This window comes from Antechinus flavipes, chromosome 6, assembly GCF_016432865.1.
Source record: "Antechinus flavipes isolate AdamAnt ecotype Samford, QLD, Australia chromosome 6, AdamAnt_v2, whole genome shotgun sequence".
In the NCBI taxonomy this organism is placed as follows: Eukaryota; Metazoa; Chordata; class Mammalia; order Dasyuromorphia; family Dasyuridae; genus Antechinus; species Antechinus flavipes.
This window is the reverse complement of record NC_067403.1, coordinates 217,327,432-217,347,324: the sequence shown is the minus strand read 5'-3', so window position 1 is coordinate 217,347,324 and position 19,893 is coordinate 217,327,432. Positions and strand designations below refer to the sequence as shown.

General features: G+C 35.2%; 1 protein-coding gene across 1 annotated transcript in view; it reads right to left on the bottom strand.

Moving 5' to 3' along the window:
* NELL1 (neural EGFL like 1) overlaps positions 1–19,893 on the bottom strand; it is an 870,390-nt gene that overhangs the window by 43,451 nt on the left and 807,046 nt on the right. Inside the window, exon 16 of the mRNA XM_051966758.1 lies at positions 6,729–6,869. Within this exon, the coding sequence (XP_051822718.1) occupies positions 6,729–6,869 (141 nt within the window). The remainder of the gene's footprint in view (positions 1–6,728; positions 6,870–19,893) is intronic.

The window sequence follows — 19,893 nt, the reverse complement described above, 5'->3', positions numbered from 1 at the left end:
GAACAAAACATTAAAAAATGTTGAGGGCAGACCTCACAGAGGCTTAGTATAAGGAGGAAAAAGGAAAAAAGGAAAACAGTTTATGATATAGAATCCTATTCAGAAGAGAGAAGAGAGTGAGAAGACAGATATTGTGAAAGAAAAAGTTACACGAGAATGAAGGGGGAGGCTGGGCAGCCAGGGGCAGGACTATTGGATCTGTCACCTGTTTCATGTAGATTTCCAGTAGCTACTTTTAAAAGCTGTGGAGTTTATCCAAATCTTAGCAGCGTGTGTATCCAATGGACTATCAAACACGGGTTTTCTCAGCAGACTCTGGAAGACATGGGATAGTCCTATCATACAAAGCTTGGCCGCTTGCCCTTGAGGATTTCCAAACAGGGGTTTCTACATTTAGGCTACATTTGAACTCGGGTCTTCTTGATTCTAGGCCCATCAATCACTTACCTATTTTACCACAAATGCAAAAAAATAAAAAAAATAAAAAAGAAGAAGAAAGAAAAAAGAAAAGAAAAATAACAGAGGAGGAAGAAGTTGAGGCAGATGAGGAGAGGGAAGAGAAGATGATTTTGATGGGAAGGTGTGATTTAATTAATAAAGTTATCTTCCAGTAAGGAAACTCCTTCTACCCATGCAGATTCTTTGAAATTTATAGTCTTAGTTGCCTGGGTTAAAAAAGAGATGAACTGACTTACATAAGATCATAGTTACTAAGTAGCAAAGGCAGGTCTAACTGATTCCAAGGCCAATTTGAAATAATGTCATTTTAAAGAAGAATTAAGCTAAAGGAGAACTAAGTTTTATTCTGAGCCTCCTTGTAAACTTGTCATTATATACGCCATATAGCTTCATTTTACCATCTACTACACGATGTTTATAACATCCCAAATATTGACAGTTCTTCAAATTATTCCTCATTCATGGAATCCTCCTTACTTCTCTTATCCTTACTGATTTCCCTCTTCTGATCTAAAATATTTACAGTCTGTCTCACATAATTAAGCACTTAATTATATTCTGTCTCTCATTGTTTGCTGCTGCTTTGTGTGTGTAAATCATGCATCCTTTACTAGGCTACATGCTTTTCAGCAGTGGTTACCACCTGATAGTTCTGTAATCCCCACAATGCTGCAGAATGCTTTAGTATACAAGGTTTTTCTCTTTTTAAAAATAGCCAAATTGTCTATCTGTATGAGGCTTTTTAGAATTTTCTAAGTGTAATCCTTCCTATTATGTCTTTTATTCACCACAATGATCCAATGTGTTAAGCAGAATAGCTATTATTATTATTATCTCAGGTTTTCAAATGAGGAAAAAGAGACTGTGCCCTAGTGGAAAGAAACTCTTCTAGAAGTCAGGGACCCAGCCTTTATTCCATGCTCTTTAGCTAAAGAAATCCCAGCATGACATTGGACATAACAATTAAATTCCCTAAGCCACAGTTTGCTCATCTTTACAATGAAGGGATTGAATTCGATGATTGAGTTCAAATCAAGACTTATTATGTATATGATGACAAGGTCCCATAGGGAGTTAATGAGGAAGATCAGAGTAAAACTGGATTCTTCCTTGCCTTAATCCATTTCTAAACCTCTTTATTCAAATACTTACTTGTTAATTGACTAGTCCTTAAAGACCTTTAAATCTGTGATCTTAATAGGTGTTGCTAATTTTCCCAGAAGGTGTTTGGAGGAAATATATCAGTGTCAATAGACAATCACAACTTTATGAAACTAAGTGAAAAACTAGGTTTACTGAAAGAGAAATATTTTTGGGTTTGTGTAACCCAAAGCCATGGTAAAAAGCTCACTATCCGTACAGAAGTTTGTATATTTATGACAGTAAGACAGAAGAAGAAATACTAGTCTCTTTACCAAAAGGAGCTTGGTTTGGGAGGGGAAAGGAGCAGTAAAGATAGGATAAGGACAAAACCTTACCCAAAGAGGAACTATGAGACTAGTACTCTATTGCACAAGCCTAGTGTACACTGTCTGGAACATATTTTGACTCCCAAGGTCGCATGGGGAGCCCAGTTCTGGATACAAAGAACAAATTACTTCATTTGGGTTGGGGATTAAAGGGACATTCTTGAAATCAAGACTTCCTGCATGTTCTGAGTCCATTATTTTGGAACATGGCAACTCAAAAAGACAAGTTCACCCATAATAGTTCTTAACAGATGATGGGCAATGTATGTGGGTGTAGATTTGATAACATCTTTGCATTTCTTCTTTCGTTATTCTTTTCTTTTTTAATTAAAGCTTTTTATTTTCAAAATATGCATAGTTTTCAACATTCATCCTTGTAAAATTTTGTTTTCCATTTTTTTTTCTCTCTAGTTTATCCCATTCCCTCCCATAAATGGCAAGTAATCCAATATGTTAATTCTTCTATACGTATTTCCACAATTATGCTGCACATGAAAAATCAGTTCAAAAAGGAAATAAAAATGAGAATTAAAACAGAATGCAAGCAAATAACAAAGTGAAAATACTATGTTGTGGTTCACACTCATTTCCCACAGTGCTCTCTCTGGCTGTAGATAGCTCCCTCCATTACAAGACCATTGGAACTGGCCTGAATCATCTCATTGTTGAGGAGAGCCACGTCCATCAGAATTGATCATCGTATAGTCTTGTTGCCGTGTATGATGATCTCCTTGTTCTGCTCATTTCACCCAGCATCGGTTCTCTTTCATTACTCTTGACGACACTTCCATTACATCCTTCCCATGCTGCCAGAAAGGGACACTCAGCAGCAGCAGAGAGTGGCTTGTCATTTGCTGCTTGCTATGTATGGCTGCTGTTGCAGCTGCATTCAGGGCTGACTGCATTGAAGGACAAGGGAGGACAGATCCTAATGAGATGGGATTGCAAGGGAACAGTATAGGATCAACAAGGTGAAAAAACCATCAAGGAAGCCTCTTGACTGGCAGATACTGTGAAGTTTCATTAATTGGAATGATCCCTTTCATTAAGTCGACCAGTTAATGTTTTTTAAGCATTTACTTATGGCAGGCACTGTCCTAAGCATGACAAATACAAAGAAATGAAAAAGGCAGACTGTCCTCTCAGTCTAATGTAATATCCAAATAATATCCCCCCCATCCAAAAAAAAAAAAGTAAAATAATTAAGAGAGGGCATAGATTGCATAACAAGTCACAATGCTTTCCAAATGTCAAACTCCTTCCCCTAATCAATTTACCACCTGGGGAAAGTGGAAGGAAGATAACAGGAGATGAGAAGGTAAAATAATCTCTTTTCACTTTGCTATACAATTTTTTTTATTCATTTACTGTGTGTTTTGTGATGGCTTACAATCTATCATCTGAATCTAAGGAATGAGATGGACTAATAAGAACTAAGCCTTTTTTTCTGAAAAAGAGTGAGGGAAGAAAAGCAAGTTATAATTTCTAGAATTTTATTTCAGGGTAATATTCCATATTATTTTTTTTTCACATTCCTAGGTCAGTTGTGAATTGGGAGGCAGTAGGACTGTTCTACAAGTTCTGCAAGCTTATAGCATTGGCAAGGAGAATAGCCTAAGAGCCTTTAGGCTAACTATCACTTGTAAGGCAGGAGAATATGACCACATGGGCACTGAACATACTTTTTTGAAGCAATCTGGCTGTGGTCAGAGGGAAGTATCATTTGGGATAAAATTATCCTCATCCATTAACAAACCTCCCCCTTTAGATAAAAACCCTCCATTTTAACAAATAATTAGGGAGTCAAGCAAAAAAAAATCATCATGATAGAATGGAAAGAGCAATGTCTCTGGAGTAAAGGATTTAAGTGCTAATCTTGTCTCTGATATGTACTCCCTGGATGACCTCTGTCAACCTAATCTACTCAGGTTAAAGTTCTTCTTGTATAAAAGGAGGGGGATAGATAGAAAGCCAGTTAGGATAAAGCTTCTTAAATTGTATCACAACATAACAGTGTGGAAGGTTATAAAAATTTCTTGGACAAAGAGGAAAAAGTTAAAGAATCCCTGACGTAGGATACTTAGCCATGATTATCACAGAAATGTAAAAATGCATAAATCTCATTGTTAAATAGTTCATTTATATCATTATTCATAGCAATTATTCAAAGATTTACCAATTACCCTGAAATGGATCATGGTTAACATGGTAGTAGACATTTATTTTAATTGCTAACTTTGTACTTCCCTTCCTGATAGGATACTACCAGTCTGATTTCAAGGACAAAGGAAGAAAGGGATTGGGTCTTTTTCAGTTGCTTCAGAGTTTATCCTTTATTAATCAGAATACTAAAGCCATAATCCAATGCAATTGGCTTTTTTGTTTATTATATTCCTTTTTAAAATGAAAAAAATCTAAACTATCAAAATACAATCTTATAGAAAATGGTGTTTTTGGAAAGCTTTATGCTTTATAAAAGGGCTTTTATTGATGGTATAAACAATTTACCTTCAGAACAATTCTGAGAGGGAAGTAGAAAAATAGTTATCTCCTTAGAAAAATGGAGAAACTAAAGACACAATGAAAGAAAATAGATTAACTTGGTTAAAGTCACACAGAAAATTGTTGCCAGTGCCTAGTAAGTCACTTGTTAGTCTGTCTTATATTTATTTATTTTTACTAAATTTGTATTATATTTCAAGGATTGCGTTGGGCTCCCTCCTGAAATCCCAGCCTTAAACCTCCTATTGTTGTTCCGTTATGTCTGAATTTTTGTGACCCCATTTGGGTTTTCCTTGGCAGATACTCTCCAGCTCATTTTACAGATGAGAAAACTAACTTGCTCAGAGCCATAAAACTAGTACACAGCTAGTTAAGTGGCTGAGGCCAGATTCAAACTCAGGAAGATAAGATTTCCTGACTTCAGTCTCAGCACTGTACACATTGCACCACCTAGTTGCCCTAAGCCTTCCCAAATCACTCCACATACAGCTAAAAATCCAGAGATTATCAGTGATCACAAAATACATATTATGTTCAGTATCACATCCTAAGACATTTAGGCCTGATGCTACAATGTTTTTGAATTAGCCCTTGTTTGATCTGAATATTCCATTACTTGGTGACAGCCAGTGTCCAACAGAGGCAAGACTGGAACCCAAAGCTCTCCTTACTAACTCAGACTTGATATGGTATGTGGCCTGACATGTTGGGCATAGAGTCTGGAATACTTGGGCTCAGTATGTCATTCTGATAGTAGTTCAATAAAATCTCCATTTGCTTTAATTAATCAATTTCCTAAGTTACATGTAGGATATAACCTATCTTAATGATAGAGTATTTTCCTATGCAGACAAAATCCTAGCTCCCTTGAGTACTGTCTTAACTAGATCCTTTTTCCTCTTCCCCACCCCCAATCATTTCATAACTTTAAGAAATGCTTATAACATACAACAAATGAATCAAAAAATAAAGAACTCTGATTTAAATATAACCATAAGAGGCAGCATGGTGTATAGGTAGAGCAGATTTTATCCCTTTACTGCTCAATGTTGAAAGGATTCATCCCTTCATCATGTTTTCCTCTCGAAGGAGTGGAAGAAAAGCCCAAGAATTAAAGGATGCTGTTGACATTATTGATGCTGGTCAAAACTCCTTGAAATTGGTCTGTGCTACTACAAGTTGTTTTCATGTGACATGAAATAAATGGCAACCATGTTTTTCATTGAACTAAGTTTTTAAAAGTAGTTTAGGGTCCATGATAAACCATGACCTGTTTGCACAGTCGGCTCAGTGAAAAGATGGTGGTAGTAATAATATTGTATCACGCCTGCCTGTGAGTCTCTAAGACAAAAGCCAGAGAGACAACCTTTTGTTTTCTATTCACCTTTCTTATTTTCATTCAAAATTCTATGACAACTCATCCAGAGTATCTTAAGTTTGCAAAAGCTTTCCTTGCAACAACCCTATTATCTACATTATAAAAGTATTCTTCTCATCCTATAGATAAAACAGTATGATACTAACCAGCCTGGAAAACCTGGGTTCAAATTGTTGATTATAAAAATAGTCAGGGGAACCTGGGCATCTTAAAGGTTTGGTGTTAAGTTGTTAGGCAGCTAACTCTTTAAGACCATAGGTTTACAGATTTAGAGCCAAGGAGAATCTAGAGATCCCCACTGCTTCATCTTACAGAGCAAAAAAAATGAAGCTCCCCAAAGATTCATTGAGTTGTCCAATGTCCACAAATGGTCATTTGTATTTGTATTCACACACAGTTCCTCTGACCTGCTCTAGATCAAGCATTCTTTCCACTCCACCATGGATAACTCAGATGGAATATAATGCAATTACCATTATCCATGTTTTACCCGAGCTCTAAAATGTGATGTAATTTGCTTACTTACTCCTCGCTAATAAGAATCTGAAGAATTTGAATTCAGGTTCCTGATTCAGAAATCCATCCATTCATAATAGCAAGCCGCCGACATCACAGGCTTACAGATTTAGAACTGAAAGGGATGTCAGAAACCATCTAATACAACTCTCTCCTTTTATAGTTGAGGAAAAAAAATTCAGGAAAGTTAAGTGACTTGCCCAAGTTCACATAGATAAGAGGCTTCAGAGATGAAATTTGAAGTTCCATCTGGCCCAGGCCAGTGCTTTTTCCACAGTATTACTCTGATTCTCTCATAATTGATTATGCTGTTAACATTTTCATTAAGCATGGTAGCAAAATAAGCCACGTAGTCTGACATGATGAGGGTAAAGAGAAAAAATCCTTGGAGGAAAGGTGCTTACCAATACAGGATTCTCCGGAAAGTGAATAGGTTCCATTGTCATGGAAACCGCTTCTGCACTCACAGTGGTACCACCCTGGCAGGTTAACACAGCGAGAATGGTTGTGGCACTCAATGATTCCCTCTGTACATTCATCAATATCTGCCTCAGAGAAAAAAACAAACCAGCCAGGGAATTAATTTCCTTTGACATTAACATTTCAACTGATGCTTAAAAATATCCTTAAATCATATTATCAATTAAAATGACTAAGGTGGAAGACATAAGTACTGTAGATTCCCGTTTACATAGAATCCAAATAAATGGCAGAAAATTATTTTCTATATTTCTATATAAGACATTTAATGTTCATAAGGCCTAGTTCAGATATGTTAAAAAAAGTTTTTTTGGGGAGCCTTGCTGCTGCTTTCACACCTCCCAGAAATGCTTTCCTTCCTCATGTGATTTAATTTGTATTTTGCTTTTATAATCTAACCTGGAAAGTTTAATGCTGTGTTTAGTTTGGTTTGGTTTATTTTTCTCAGAGTTAATCATGAAAAGTAGATAGGAGCTGGTCTGAAAGTCAAGAATATCTAGGTTCAATCCCTGCTTCTTGACATGTATTTGCTCTGTGCTCCTGGACAATATACTTAACCTTTTGCTTCAGTGACATCCAGAGGTCATACAGTTCATTTCCCATCATTTTATGGTTGGAGAAACAAAGGATCAGACAGGTTATGACTATATAACATTGGTCTGCATTGGTTGCCTCAGAGAGAGTTTTCTTATATTCCATATGTGAATAATTTCACAGATACAGCTGTTATGCTTCTTTAAACAATGTGTATATGTTTTATTTCCCCCACTGGATCTTAACCACATTGATGAATAGATATTATGTTTTATTATGTCTGAGCACAGTATTCTGTACATAATAAGCATGTAAAATATGAATGAGTTAATGACAATAATAATGAGAAATCTATAAGACCTGTAAGTGATTTATGAATCATAAAATATTACTTATATTACAAGTACTTTTAGAGTAAGAATATATGTGGGATTTCATTGGTAAAGAAGGCCCCTTTAACCAATATAGATAAATGGCTTATACACAACTTCTAATCATAGAGAGCTCCTCAGCATTTAATTTATCTCATATAAAATAACACAGTTAATTTGTGTCCAGATGGGATTTGAATTTAGGTCTTACCCTCTTTAATCTATATCACACTGCTTCTAATTTATGTAATAGTAATTGCTAGCATTCATAAAATGATTTAATGTTAGTCAAGGACTTTATTTGTGTTATCTCATCTGATTCCTAACAACCACCCTATTATGTGAAGGCTATAAAACTTCATTTTACAGATTAGCAAACTGAGGTAAACTGGATTACCCAGCTAGTAAATTGTAAAACTGGATTTGAACTCAGGATCTTCCTGACCCCAAATACAGCATTCTGTTCATATCTGTGCTAACATATATCCTAATTCATAAACACCAGTAACTCATGAATGGATTAATCCAAAGAGTTGACTATCTAGAAATCTTTATTCCTTAAAAATTCTAAGAGCAAGCACAGAATATACATGTACGTGAGTTTCAATCCAGGAGTTTCCATTTGATTATGAGAAGCAGTTCTCTGATTATCTATACACACACATGAATAAATATGTACACAAATGAATATAATATGTTTAGATGGGTATGTCTATAGAAATAAAATATTATTTTATTTATGCAAAATTATTTGTATCAATTACATATAATCTATATACCAACATCTGTTTATCAACCTATATTGTCAAAGTTGTAGACAGCACAGAAAAGTCATTCTTCTGCTTCCAAATAGAATTGTATTCAAATTTTCTCAAGAATATAAGAGATCTAGATTGCTTGCTATCTTGGGGAGGGGGAGATTAAAGAAGAGAGAAAAAATTTGGAACTTAAAATCTTAATCAAAACGAATGTTGAAAACTATCTTTACATGTAATTGGAAAGATAAAATACTAAGGAAAAAATAATAAAAAATAAAGAAAAGAAGATATTTGTTCTTGAAAATTCCTAAAGAAGAAACTCTCAGCTCTTCACTTAGTAAAACAGTGCTAAGAATCAGTTATCCATTAAAAATCTAAATAGACACAATTGGAAGCCACAAGTGGCAGGAATACCTTACTGAAATTGCCAAGAGACGTGTGTCCTTTAATCTACTTCAGTCCCCCAACCATATCTATTTGGGCATATCATGTATTTTCTTTAAATGGCTTTTCCCTTATCATATTATTCCTAAATAACTGGGTTGCATTATGTTTTGTTAAGATTCTTTCTAACTCTAAGAATATCTACTCTTGGTTTGGCAACATCCAGACTTTATAAGCACCCATCAAGCTCCAACATTCAATGTTATGTAGTCTAACATTTCATTTCTCAGATCTAACATTTTAACATTTTGTGATTTGGAAGGTAACAACTACTTGATAGAAATTTGCTTGGAGTTGGGGAGCAAGAATGAGCACCTTGCCACAAAACAACTTTGATTCCCTTTATTTCTGTTCCTAAATGAGCTGGACGATAGAAGAGGTTGACTAATTTCTTATGTGACATAAGGCAACAAAAGAGTTAAATCCATTGTGAATAAAAAGAAAAAAAAAATACAAGTCATTTTAATATTTTCCACATCTACATGTTCAGTGGGGAAAAAAATAAAAGGGCAAAGAGGAGCACCTTTGCTTCTGTATGAATGAGAAAAGCAGTTTAGCCTTATGCTTCCTATATTTGGCATTTTGAATAGGAGCTTTTAAACTTCTTGAGCATTCCACTCAGCATCTAGAACGACCTTGGTTAATTCCTCCTTGCCACTTGACTGTTGTCTGGCTCTGCAGGCTCATGCTTTATTTGTGAGTACAATAATTAAAAGTCGGCAAATTAATTTTATGGGTAATCATGTTGTGATTAAAAAGGTGCTATATTTTTCATGATATTAATTAAAAAATGATTGCTACTTCTGTTAGCCCTATGGACCCGAAAAAGCAACAAGCGACATCAAAACAGGGAAACACCAGCAGTGCAGAGCAGTACTCTGGGATCATTTCAAAATGATAACCAAGTACCTTTTCCTCATCTAGGATGAGTCGCTTTTGTCCTTTGGGATTCATCCAATGCCATTAGCAGTTTTATAGGAAAGGCAAGGAGAAAGAAAGAACAGTGGAAGGAACAATGATTGAAGCTGGTTCAAATCCAGTATCTAATTCCAACTAACTGTGTGATATCCTGGATAGATCACTCACTCTGGGCTTCATGTTCTCATCTTTAAAATGGGGGATTGCCTTAAATGGCTTCTAAGACCCTTCTGACTCTACAGCTCCCATCTCATGACTGATTATGCTAACTGCCTCTGCATGAGGATGCCCTGAAGTTGAGCTTCCTAAAACAGACTCTACCCTAAATTACATTGACTTACCTAATGTTAGAGGTAGAAGAGGATCCTTAGAATATGGATCGTTAGAACACTGAATATAAGATATTAAAGCTGCTAAAGGCCGTAAAAATATGGAATATTTGAGCCAGAAAAAAAATTAAACAGACCAAAGAATATTAGAACTAGGAGTAAACTTGGAGTTCTAATCTGAGCTGTGGCCCAAAAAAGAGAAAGTAAATGGCCCAGATTCCCACCATTTGCTGTCCATTCGGAACTGGAAACTCGGTCCCCCAGTTCTTCCCTTAGTGTTCATTCCTCCCAGGTTATTCTTTCTGGTGATAGATCCCAAAATTTCCCTTTAGAAAAAGAATTCTCTCTCTTTCCCCCTTCAATTATATCCTTTGTACTGTCTTTTAAACTTCAGTTTAAATAAAGCAAGTCAACAATCCCAAACCTAGAAACAGAAACCCAAGTTTGCACTCTGTTTAAGTTGAACAATTAGTCTCAATGGATAGATAACATCGGGGTTTATTTCAATCTTTATTTATTATTTGCCTCCCAAAGCACACTCAATGGTTATTGCTTTTAGCATTACTTCCCCCATCATGCCTTCTTTTCCTCAGAGTTTTTAAAAGAAGTCAATTTCCACATCGAAACGACACACTAATTGTAGCTGCCTTCACAAGACCATTTCAACCTGCTGCTCATGCTCTTCCATTCATTAAAGCAAATGCAATTTATAACTGATTTTTTTCCCCTCACATGTCGTGTCTGATGGAACAAACTTAATCAGTTTTTGAAAGTGTGTTTGCTACTCTAAGCTAGTTTGATTGGGGAGGGGGGAAGCCCCTCAGGGATGATCCTGTAACTTCTTTTTGTTTCTCAGAAACCTTGACATGATCCCCAGTGTCTATGCTATAAAATCCAGACTTCTAACAGCATTCTCGTTGGTGAGAGGACCTGATTTTTGGCTTTTTTACATTCTGCAGTGTTCTTTTCTTGCTCTACTACCCTTCTTGCAATCTATTCTCCAGCTAACTCAAGTTACTCATTCTTTCCTTGACAAGACCATTGTTTTTCTATCGCTCATGCTCCACTTCCTCCTAGAATGCTTCTTTCCCATGTTTTTTCTATATCAAAATCATATTCTCCCTTTCTCTGGATCCCATGCTAATTTTTTTTTCAGTGAAACCATTATGGAAACAGCATCCTAGACTTGATGGTCTATTTTGTTCCTATACCTAGATATTACTAAGAAATATTTTTGCTACACTGAAGGACTTTAGGAAATTGTCTTTCCCCTGGGAAATTTTGTTATCTTTATACAGAACATTGGACAGCATGAATTCAAATTCCTGTGACCAAATCTCATTAATGTTACAGAAAAGAATTCGTTGAAACATTTAGGACAAAAGTATCTTCACTTGTCTTCTAACTTGGTATTATATTCTCAACTATCTTTTAGCTTTCTTAAATTGCTATAGAAGATTATAAAATAGCTTCAACCAACTCAAAAGCAGTCTCTGAAACTACACACTTCTGGATGACGGGGACCTTTTCTTTTTTCTATTCACAAAATGCCCCCTCTTCCCTCTTGAACGTAGTAGGCATCAATATATAGTTAACCATTGCAATGGCCAATTCAATGTTGATTTGAATTACATCTAAAGATTTACTTCTTTCACCTGATCTCCATCCACATCTGCCTTTTAACTTTACAAAAATCAATAGACTTTCCAAAATGTTCTTCAAGCTGAATTCTTTTCAGAGAAACCCATAGAGAAGAAACATAACCAGCTGACATGCTTATTTTCAAATAGCTCCTATTGTTTGGGAGTACACTTCAAGTTTTCATTCAGTGATGTTTTTAAAAGACGAGTCAAGAGGCGTTAGTTGGAGGAAAAATGGGAAAATTGTACAATCAACTCTTTTAAAGAACATGAGAACTGGAAGGGAAATTAGTGACCTTCTGTTCTAGACTCCTTATTTAACTAAGAAAAACCCCTGTAGATTAGAAAGGAGGCAATCATAAGTAGGACTCGATTCTCTTCACTGTTAATACAGTGTATTCCCCTCTTATATTATAGTTTTCAATGAAACTACTTTACTCACATCAAGAACATGTGATGGGAAGGCCCTTTACCCATACAGATGAGAAATTGCCTATAATTTAAAATCTTAGTCACTCGAGGTTCATATAGGTTAGGGGACATACACAAAAATCACACGGCTAATAAGTGTCAGAGGCAAGATTTGAACCCATATTAATCTGATAAGTTCATCAGCATGTACACAATATCACTCTGCTTTGCGTCCATTGCAATTTATGATATATATTTTTTATTTTAGCTCAACTGAATAATAATGGCATTATATCGGTCCCATTTTAGTGAGTTTTTGGGTAAAATCATATCAGGTTAGAAGAGAAAAATTTCATTCCAAATACATAGGGACCACTTATTTAATTTCTCAGTGTAGAGTAGAGAGCTAGCTTCTGTGGAGGAGGAGGCCCATAATTTAGAAAATTTATAAGACATTTGAACAGATCTGATTATTTTTTCTCTATTTTTACAAACTAAGATTTAGATATATTATTGTTAGCAAGTATAGTACAATATAAATAGATCCAATCTGCAATTGTATGAATACAATAATACCTTCTTGATTTTGGAAACTGGTGAAAACTGAAGAAGAATTTTTATAGGTTTTCCAACAATCTACATTGTAATAACATCAGCACAAGACCATATTTTGAATCTGAGCTATAAATTCTCTCAGAGACATTTTGGGTTCTTCAAGCAATCACAGTCACATTCATTCTAGTAGCCATGTTAGCTGGAGACAATGTTGTGTGCATAATAAGGAAGGCTTTTACTTAATATTTGTTCAATGCCAAGAATGCCCAAGATGTGAAAAAAAAAAGGCACGGATATTGAAAAGGCTAATGAGATCCCTGGATCCCTTCCAACATCGAGACAAAAACGGGCTATGTACTTGTCAAGACTTAGTGCCACAAAGCTATCTTCTAATCAGCCACCAGGCAATATCTGAAGTGATTCCGTAAGTCACTTTACATCTTTCCTATGAAACGTTCTGTCTCTGGTATATTTTTGAATATTTATTTTATAATGAGAGAGCAAGGGGAAGAGAATGAATTTGAAAGCAAAATAACAGGTAGATCAGAAAAAGTGTCCCCTAAAAGATGACACATGATCTTAGTTTTAAAGGAAGCTCGATTTACAGAAGTGACGAGGCAGTGAATACTTGGCACACAGAATAGTCTGTGCAAAGATCAAGAGATAGGAGATAGAATGCTGAGTTTACAGAATAACCAGCAGGTCATTTTGACTGGAGCACAGACTTCTGTCTGAGGGGGGAATGTTCAGTGATCCTGGAAAAATAGCTGGAACCAAACTCTAAAAGACTTGTAAATGTCAAGTTAAAGCTTTTGTATTTTATCATATGAGCAATTGGAAGCCACTGAAATTTTTTGAGCAAAGTAATGACATGGAAAATCCACAGTATGGAATACTCAAAAGTATTAAGTTCTTTGTAGATAAAAGTTTTTCTTATTTATTACTTGAAGTATGATTATAGAAAAGTTCTTTTTAAAATGGTTCAGAATCCATGAATAGTTTCTTTGGTACCCAGTTAATTTCAGTGACTCCCTTAGTTCTGGTGCATTTGTTAAACAATGAGTTTTATTAGACATGGTAATGTCAGACCTCATAATCTTTGCTCTGCTGGCCTTGAGGAAAGCATCATCTCATCCCAAACAAAAAGCTCTGTGTAATGCCATTTCCAAAGTTACTGAAGGGTAAGCAATAATTGCCTTGGTTTCACCTTATTCCACTGCTTAATTTTAATTGGCTCAGAGATGTTCTTGGGCTTAAGAAGCCCCTATCATGGAAGTTTTGAAGCAGGTTTTAAGTGTATTTTATGCATGTTTGTGTGGATGTGTGTGTATATACATACATACACATATATACACACAGCAACAAAAACATCTATCTTTGAATCCATATAGTTCCTTTGGAAAGGAATGGATACAGGCTGGCTTTGAATGAGATCTTTAAAAAATATTGCTCCTGTCCTTTGTGGACAGGTCCCTATTTTTTTTCCTTGAAGCATCCCCATATGCTACATTATTCATCAAGGAGATATTTGTGGAAACTTGAAAAATAGGATAATTTACTAACAAATAAAAGAGAGATTTCATATCCTAGTATAAAAATGGAGAATTTAAGTATGTCAGTCCTTTAAAATGCTTCCCCATATTTCTGTCACTCTGAGATAACTTCCACAAAAAATTTCCTTTGATGTTAGGTAATAGCAGACAACCCAGGGTCTTAATGAGACAGAAAACTTTCTAGAGACAAAAGCTCTTGTTCATCAAATTCAGAATATTGTAGTTCACCTTTTTAAAAGAATCAGAAAAGTGATCTCCTTCTGCTCTTTGGCAAGTAGAAGGAAACAAATTAAAAACAAAACCAAAAAAAAAAATGTCTTAAAGAGATAGTTAATCTCAAGCTTCCAAACAAGCATTTATTTGATGTGCCCGAATGGAGCCAAAGACATGATCTTGGATCTATTGTGTAAATAGCCAGTAAGCATAATGCTCCTCTTAAAAGATCTGTATAATGGGCAGAAAAGGTGAATGTATTAGTCAGTATTAGAATGGGCTACAACTATAGATCTCTGAACTAAAAACAGTGAATGAATAGAAACAAAAACATAGGATGCCCTCTGTCAGTGACTGTCTTCATAGACCATGGATCATAGATCACATGTCTATTGGCAAAAGAGATTTCAAAGGCTATCAGACCAACTTGTGCATTTTACAGATGACTAAAACTAGATAGTAAATATTAGAGGTGGAATTTGGGCCCAAGTCCTTTAACTTCAGAGACAATGGCTAAACTGGATGTTCAACTGTCCTCAGAAATAAATAATTATTAGAAAATTTAGACTAATTGGGAATTGTACTCCAATGAGTACTCCTCCCAAGTGAGGAGTATCTACTCCAATATTTAAGTGAGGTATAAAAGAGATTTTATACAAGTGCAGTCTTCTGTTATTGTCTCACCTTGACTTTATTCTGTAACCGCCTTCACCCTGACAACAAATATAGTCCTCTCCCCTGGCTTAGAGAGGTGAGCATTGGCTCAGGCTACCATTCCAATTCCTGGGTCCATGATGCACATCTATGGATATTCTCACCAACTCACACATTCTTTCCAACTCCCCTCATTCTTCCATTCCATTAGAATACATATCATATTTGCTTATATTAGCACCTCCAGTGCCAGGCACATAAGAGCTTACTAAAACATGTATTTCAGTCTCTCTGTCTATCCAGCCTCTGTATAAAAAATTTCAGAGATGGGCAAGCCATTAAACCTACAAGTATTCCAAAAGCATGGGTGAAGGGTATGTGACATTAGATGAGGAAGAGACAATAAGTTTCCATTTATTTCACATTCTTTACTCCTTTAAGGAAGAATAACAAAATTCTTTCATAATTTGTGATGAAAGTGGAAGCTTTACTTATGACTAAACTTTTCTTTTTCATTTTGTCTTTGTATCCTTAACTCATGGAATCATTCTCTGCACAGGACAGATATTTAATTATTTAAAAATTTGCATTAAAAATTAAGAATGCTCAAATGCTACATGTTCTCATGACATAGCTCTGTAAATCTATCAGACTCATAATGTTTGCTGGTAATTCTGCACTTGAAGTTTTCAGGACATATGGAGGGTGTTTTTCGTCATGGTTACTTGGTCTTCTTAGACCTCAATTTCCTCATTTCTGAAATTGGCTGGACTAGGTGTTCTATGAGTTATCTTCTTATTCTAAATCTATGATTCAATCTGGAAGACAATATAATACCTCTTTACTGAATCAGAATAGGCTTCCTGGGGAAGGTGATGTTTAGAATGATAAGACATTACTCTCAGCAAAATGTCTCCATCTGTTCTCCCTGTTCCTCATTCTCATGCAGATCTGAAGAGGTGTTTCTGGACTATTTGAGAATTGGAGTCATGTTTGTGAAGACTACTATTTTCTTTTTTTGGCAGAAGCAGAGAAAAAACAAGTACATTATGATTTGCCACATGACATCCCCCACCCATATGCTTTCATTCAGGTGACTCCTGATAATGAAATAAACTTAAATAACCAGTTCTTTGCTCTTGAGCATTAGCTACAGAGATCAGCTTTACTTAAAATCAGTTATGGTGGCTTTATATGAGTTGCTTCTTATAGGTAAATGAAAGGATCTCCATGGCTCTTTATATGTAATAACATACAAATTTGGTGGAGTGCTCCATTTTAGAAAGGGATATGTTTGGGAAAATGATGAAATCTATATAGAATTGATGAGGATAATGAAATTGGTATAGGTAATAACAAAAATGGTGGTATTTTACTGTTGATTGTGATGACTGAAGTAGCTATGCAATGGTCATGTGTCTCAAATGGTAAGAATAAATTAAAAAAAAAAAAAAAGCCTCCCACCATAGGAATTTAACCTGAGAATTATTTGATGACATTTGATGAAATTCTCCTGAGTTCATTTCTCAACCCACAACACATATACAGCCTCCCTTACCTTCTTCACATCTCTCTCTGCTCTTATTTCTTCCTATCTTACCTCCCCATCATTTCTTTTTCTTTTCTTTCTTTTTTTTTTTTTTAGTTTTCAATTTATTTATTTAATATTTTCTTCCCAGTTACATTCAAAACAAATTTTTTTACATTTTTAAAAATATTTTTGACTTTTAGGTTCTCTCCTTTATCGTCACCCATAATTAAGAAACCACATGTAGGGGCAGCTAGGTGGTGCAGTGGATAGAGCACCAGTCCTGAAATCAGGAGGACCTGAGTTCAAATGTGGCCTCAGACACTTAACACTTCCTAACTGTGTGACCCTGAGCAAGTCACTTAACCCCAATTGCCTCAGCAAAAAGAAAAAGGGAAGGAAGGAAGAAAAGAAGGAAAGGAGGGAGGGAAGGATGGAGGGGAAAGAAAAAAACCACATGAAACATTTCCATAAAAATCAAGTGATGAAAGAAAACATATAGATCTCCAATGAATGAAATATGAAAATACAAACCTCTCTATATTACCCTCCCCCTTTCCCATATCCTCTTTATTTTCCTGCAGGGTAAGATAGATTTCTATACTTATTTATGTTATTTGCTATTTGAGCCAATTCTGATGAGAGTAAGGTTCACTCTGTCATCCTTTTCTTTCCCTCCACTGTAAGTTTTTTTTTTGCCTCTTTTTTTTTTGTGCCAGATAATTTGCACCATTCTACTTCTCCCTTTCCCTTTCTCTTAGTACATTTTTCTCTCACCCTTTAATTTCATAATTTTTAAAAAAAAAGATATTATCCCTTCATATTCAACTATACCCATGCCCTCTGTCTCTATATACTCCTTCTAATAATGAGAATTTTCTAATGAGTTACAAGTATCATCTTTCCATGTAGGAATGTAAAACAGATAAATCTTATTAAGTTCCTTATGACATCACTTTCCTGATTACTTCCTTATGCTTTTCCAGAGTCCTGTATTTGAAAATCAAGTTTTCCATTCAATTCTGGTCTTTTCATTACTAATGCTTGAAAATCCCCTGTTTCATTGAGTGATCACCTTTTCCTCTGAAGAATTATACTCATTTTAGCTGGGTAAGTGAGTTCTTGGTTACAATCCCACCTCCACTGCTCACTAAAATATGACATCCCAAGCCCTCCGGTGTTTTAATGCAGAACCTGTTAAATCTTGTGTTATCCTGACTGGATGGTGGAACCATACTTGAATTGTTTCTTTCTGGATGCTTGCAATATTTTCTCCTTGACTTGGGAGTTCCAGAATTTGACTAAAATATTCCTGGGAGTTTTTATTTTGAGATCTCTTTCAAGATGTGATTGATAGATTCTTTCAATTTCTATTTTGTCCTCTGGTTTTAGAATGTCACATCATTTTCCTTGATAATTTTTTGAAAGATGATGTCCAGGCTCTTTTTTTGATCATGACTTTCAGATAGACCAATAATTTTTAATTTTAAAATTTTAAATTATCTCTCCTGGATCTATTTTCCAGGTCAGTTTTTATCCAGTGAGATATTTCATATTTCAATCTTGAATAACTCTGCTCTTCTCAGCAACATAGTGATCCAAGATAATTCCAAAGCATGATGAAAAAATGTTATCTACTCCCAGAAAAAGAACTGATGGAGTTTGAATGCAGATCAAAGCACACTATTTTTTACTTTTTTTTTTTTGTTTGTTTATTTTCCCCACTTTGGGTCTCCATCTTTTCACAACATGACTAATATGGAAATATGCTTCACATTTTGCATAATTTCACATGTATAACCTATATCAAATTGCTTACTTTCTCAAGGAACAAGGAACTAAGGGAAGAAGAGAGAAAATGTGGAACTTAAAATTTTTTAAATGAATGTAAATAATTGAATGAATTCAAATGAATATGAATAAAATTGTCTTTGCATGTAACTGAAGAAAAAGTATATATACATATATAACATTGTATATATTCATTTATTTTTTAAAAAGCTCAGCTCTCTTAAAAATAGCTTTTTGGTTCAATAAGTCTGCAATCCCAACAGTCAAACTTGTCAATATTACATGTTGTAGGTCATCTATGCCTTTTCATTTTTTGAAATATGTTTTTAAAAATAGTAAATAATTTTACTGGTATCCAAGAAATGATTTGTGATATAGAGTACTGTCCATTCAGAGCTGGTATTCAGTAAAATGAAAAAGCTGAAAACTTTTGTATTTAGAACCTCTCATTGTTCCCTTTCATTGCTCCCCTCATTTTAAACTCAAATATTATAGCTTGTTTGTTTCCAAGGAGAAAGCTCTTACAACTCTCTATTCTGCACATTCTTAGTATTCACAAATGGCTAAGTTAACTATTCATTGAAATGAATAAGTTAAAGAACCCAAACTTCCATTAATAGGATATAATTCATACTGATTAAATGGAACGTTCCTTCCCAATGTATTTACTATTAAGACAATCTGGCTTTGTTACTGTGAAGTCTCCTTCTGCTCTTCTGTATGCTGTGCTTGGGCATTAGCATGGACAGTGTCCTGATGAGCAGTCTTTTATAATCTAACAATACTTTCTTTGACTCTGCTTTTTATTCTCATGATCAAGTGTTCTTCAACAACTTCATGGGCTATTGCATCAGGCTCCTCCCCCAATTCATGACCAGGTGGAGAGTCATTTTGCCAATTGATTCCCTGTACTTAGCCAGGCTGGTCAAACAATACTACAGTGAAAACACAGCAATCATAGCAACAATCCCACAAAACCTTTGTATTAAGAAAAGACGGGAACAAATGCCTTGTCACCAAACTGGCATGACACATTTCAAAATGGCAGAGGGATCATTTTACATTTCACTCATAATAAAACAAACACACTCATACATACACATAACCTCCATTTTGATTTGCTGACACAGACGAACCTTTTAAAATGTGCTTTTCAAAGTTTCCCTGGTCTATTGGAAAGAGAGAATGTGCAGTTGGTGATTTTTCCTCATGACTGAAGCATTATTTCCTGTGCATTAATTTCTCCTATGGTGTCAAATATAATTCTCTGACAAAAATAGAGCTTCAGGGTGTAGAGTTACAAAATGGAACAAAACATAACAGCAGGACTGGGCCCGACTGGTGTTGGCGAACACACTTTCTTCAAAAGCATCAGCTGGGCCTGCCTGTG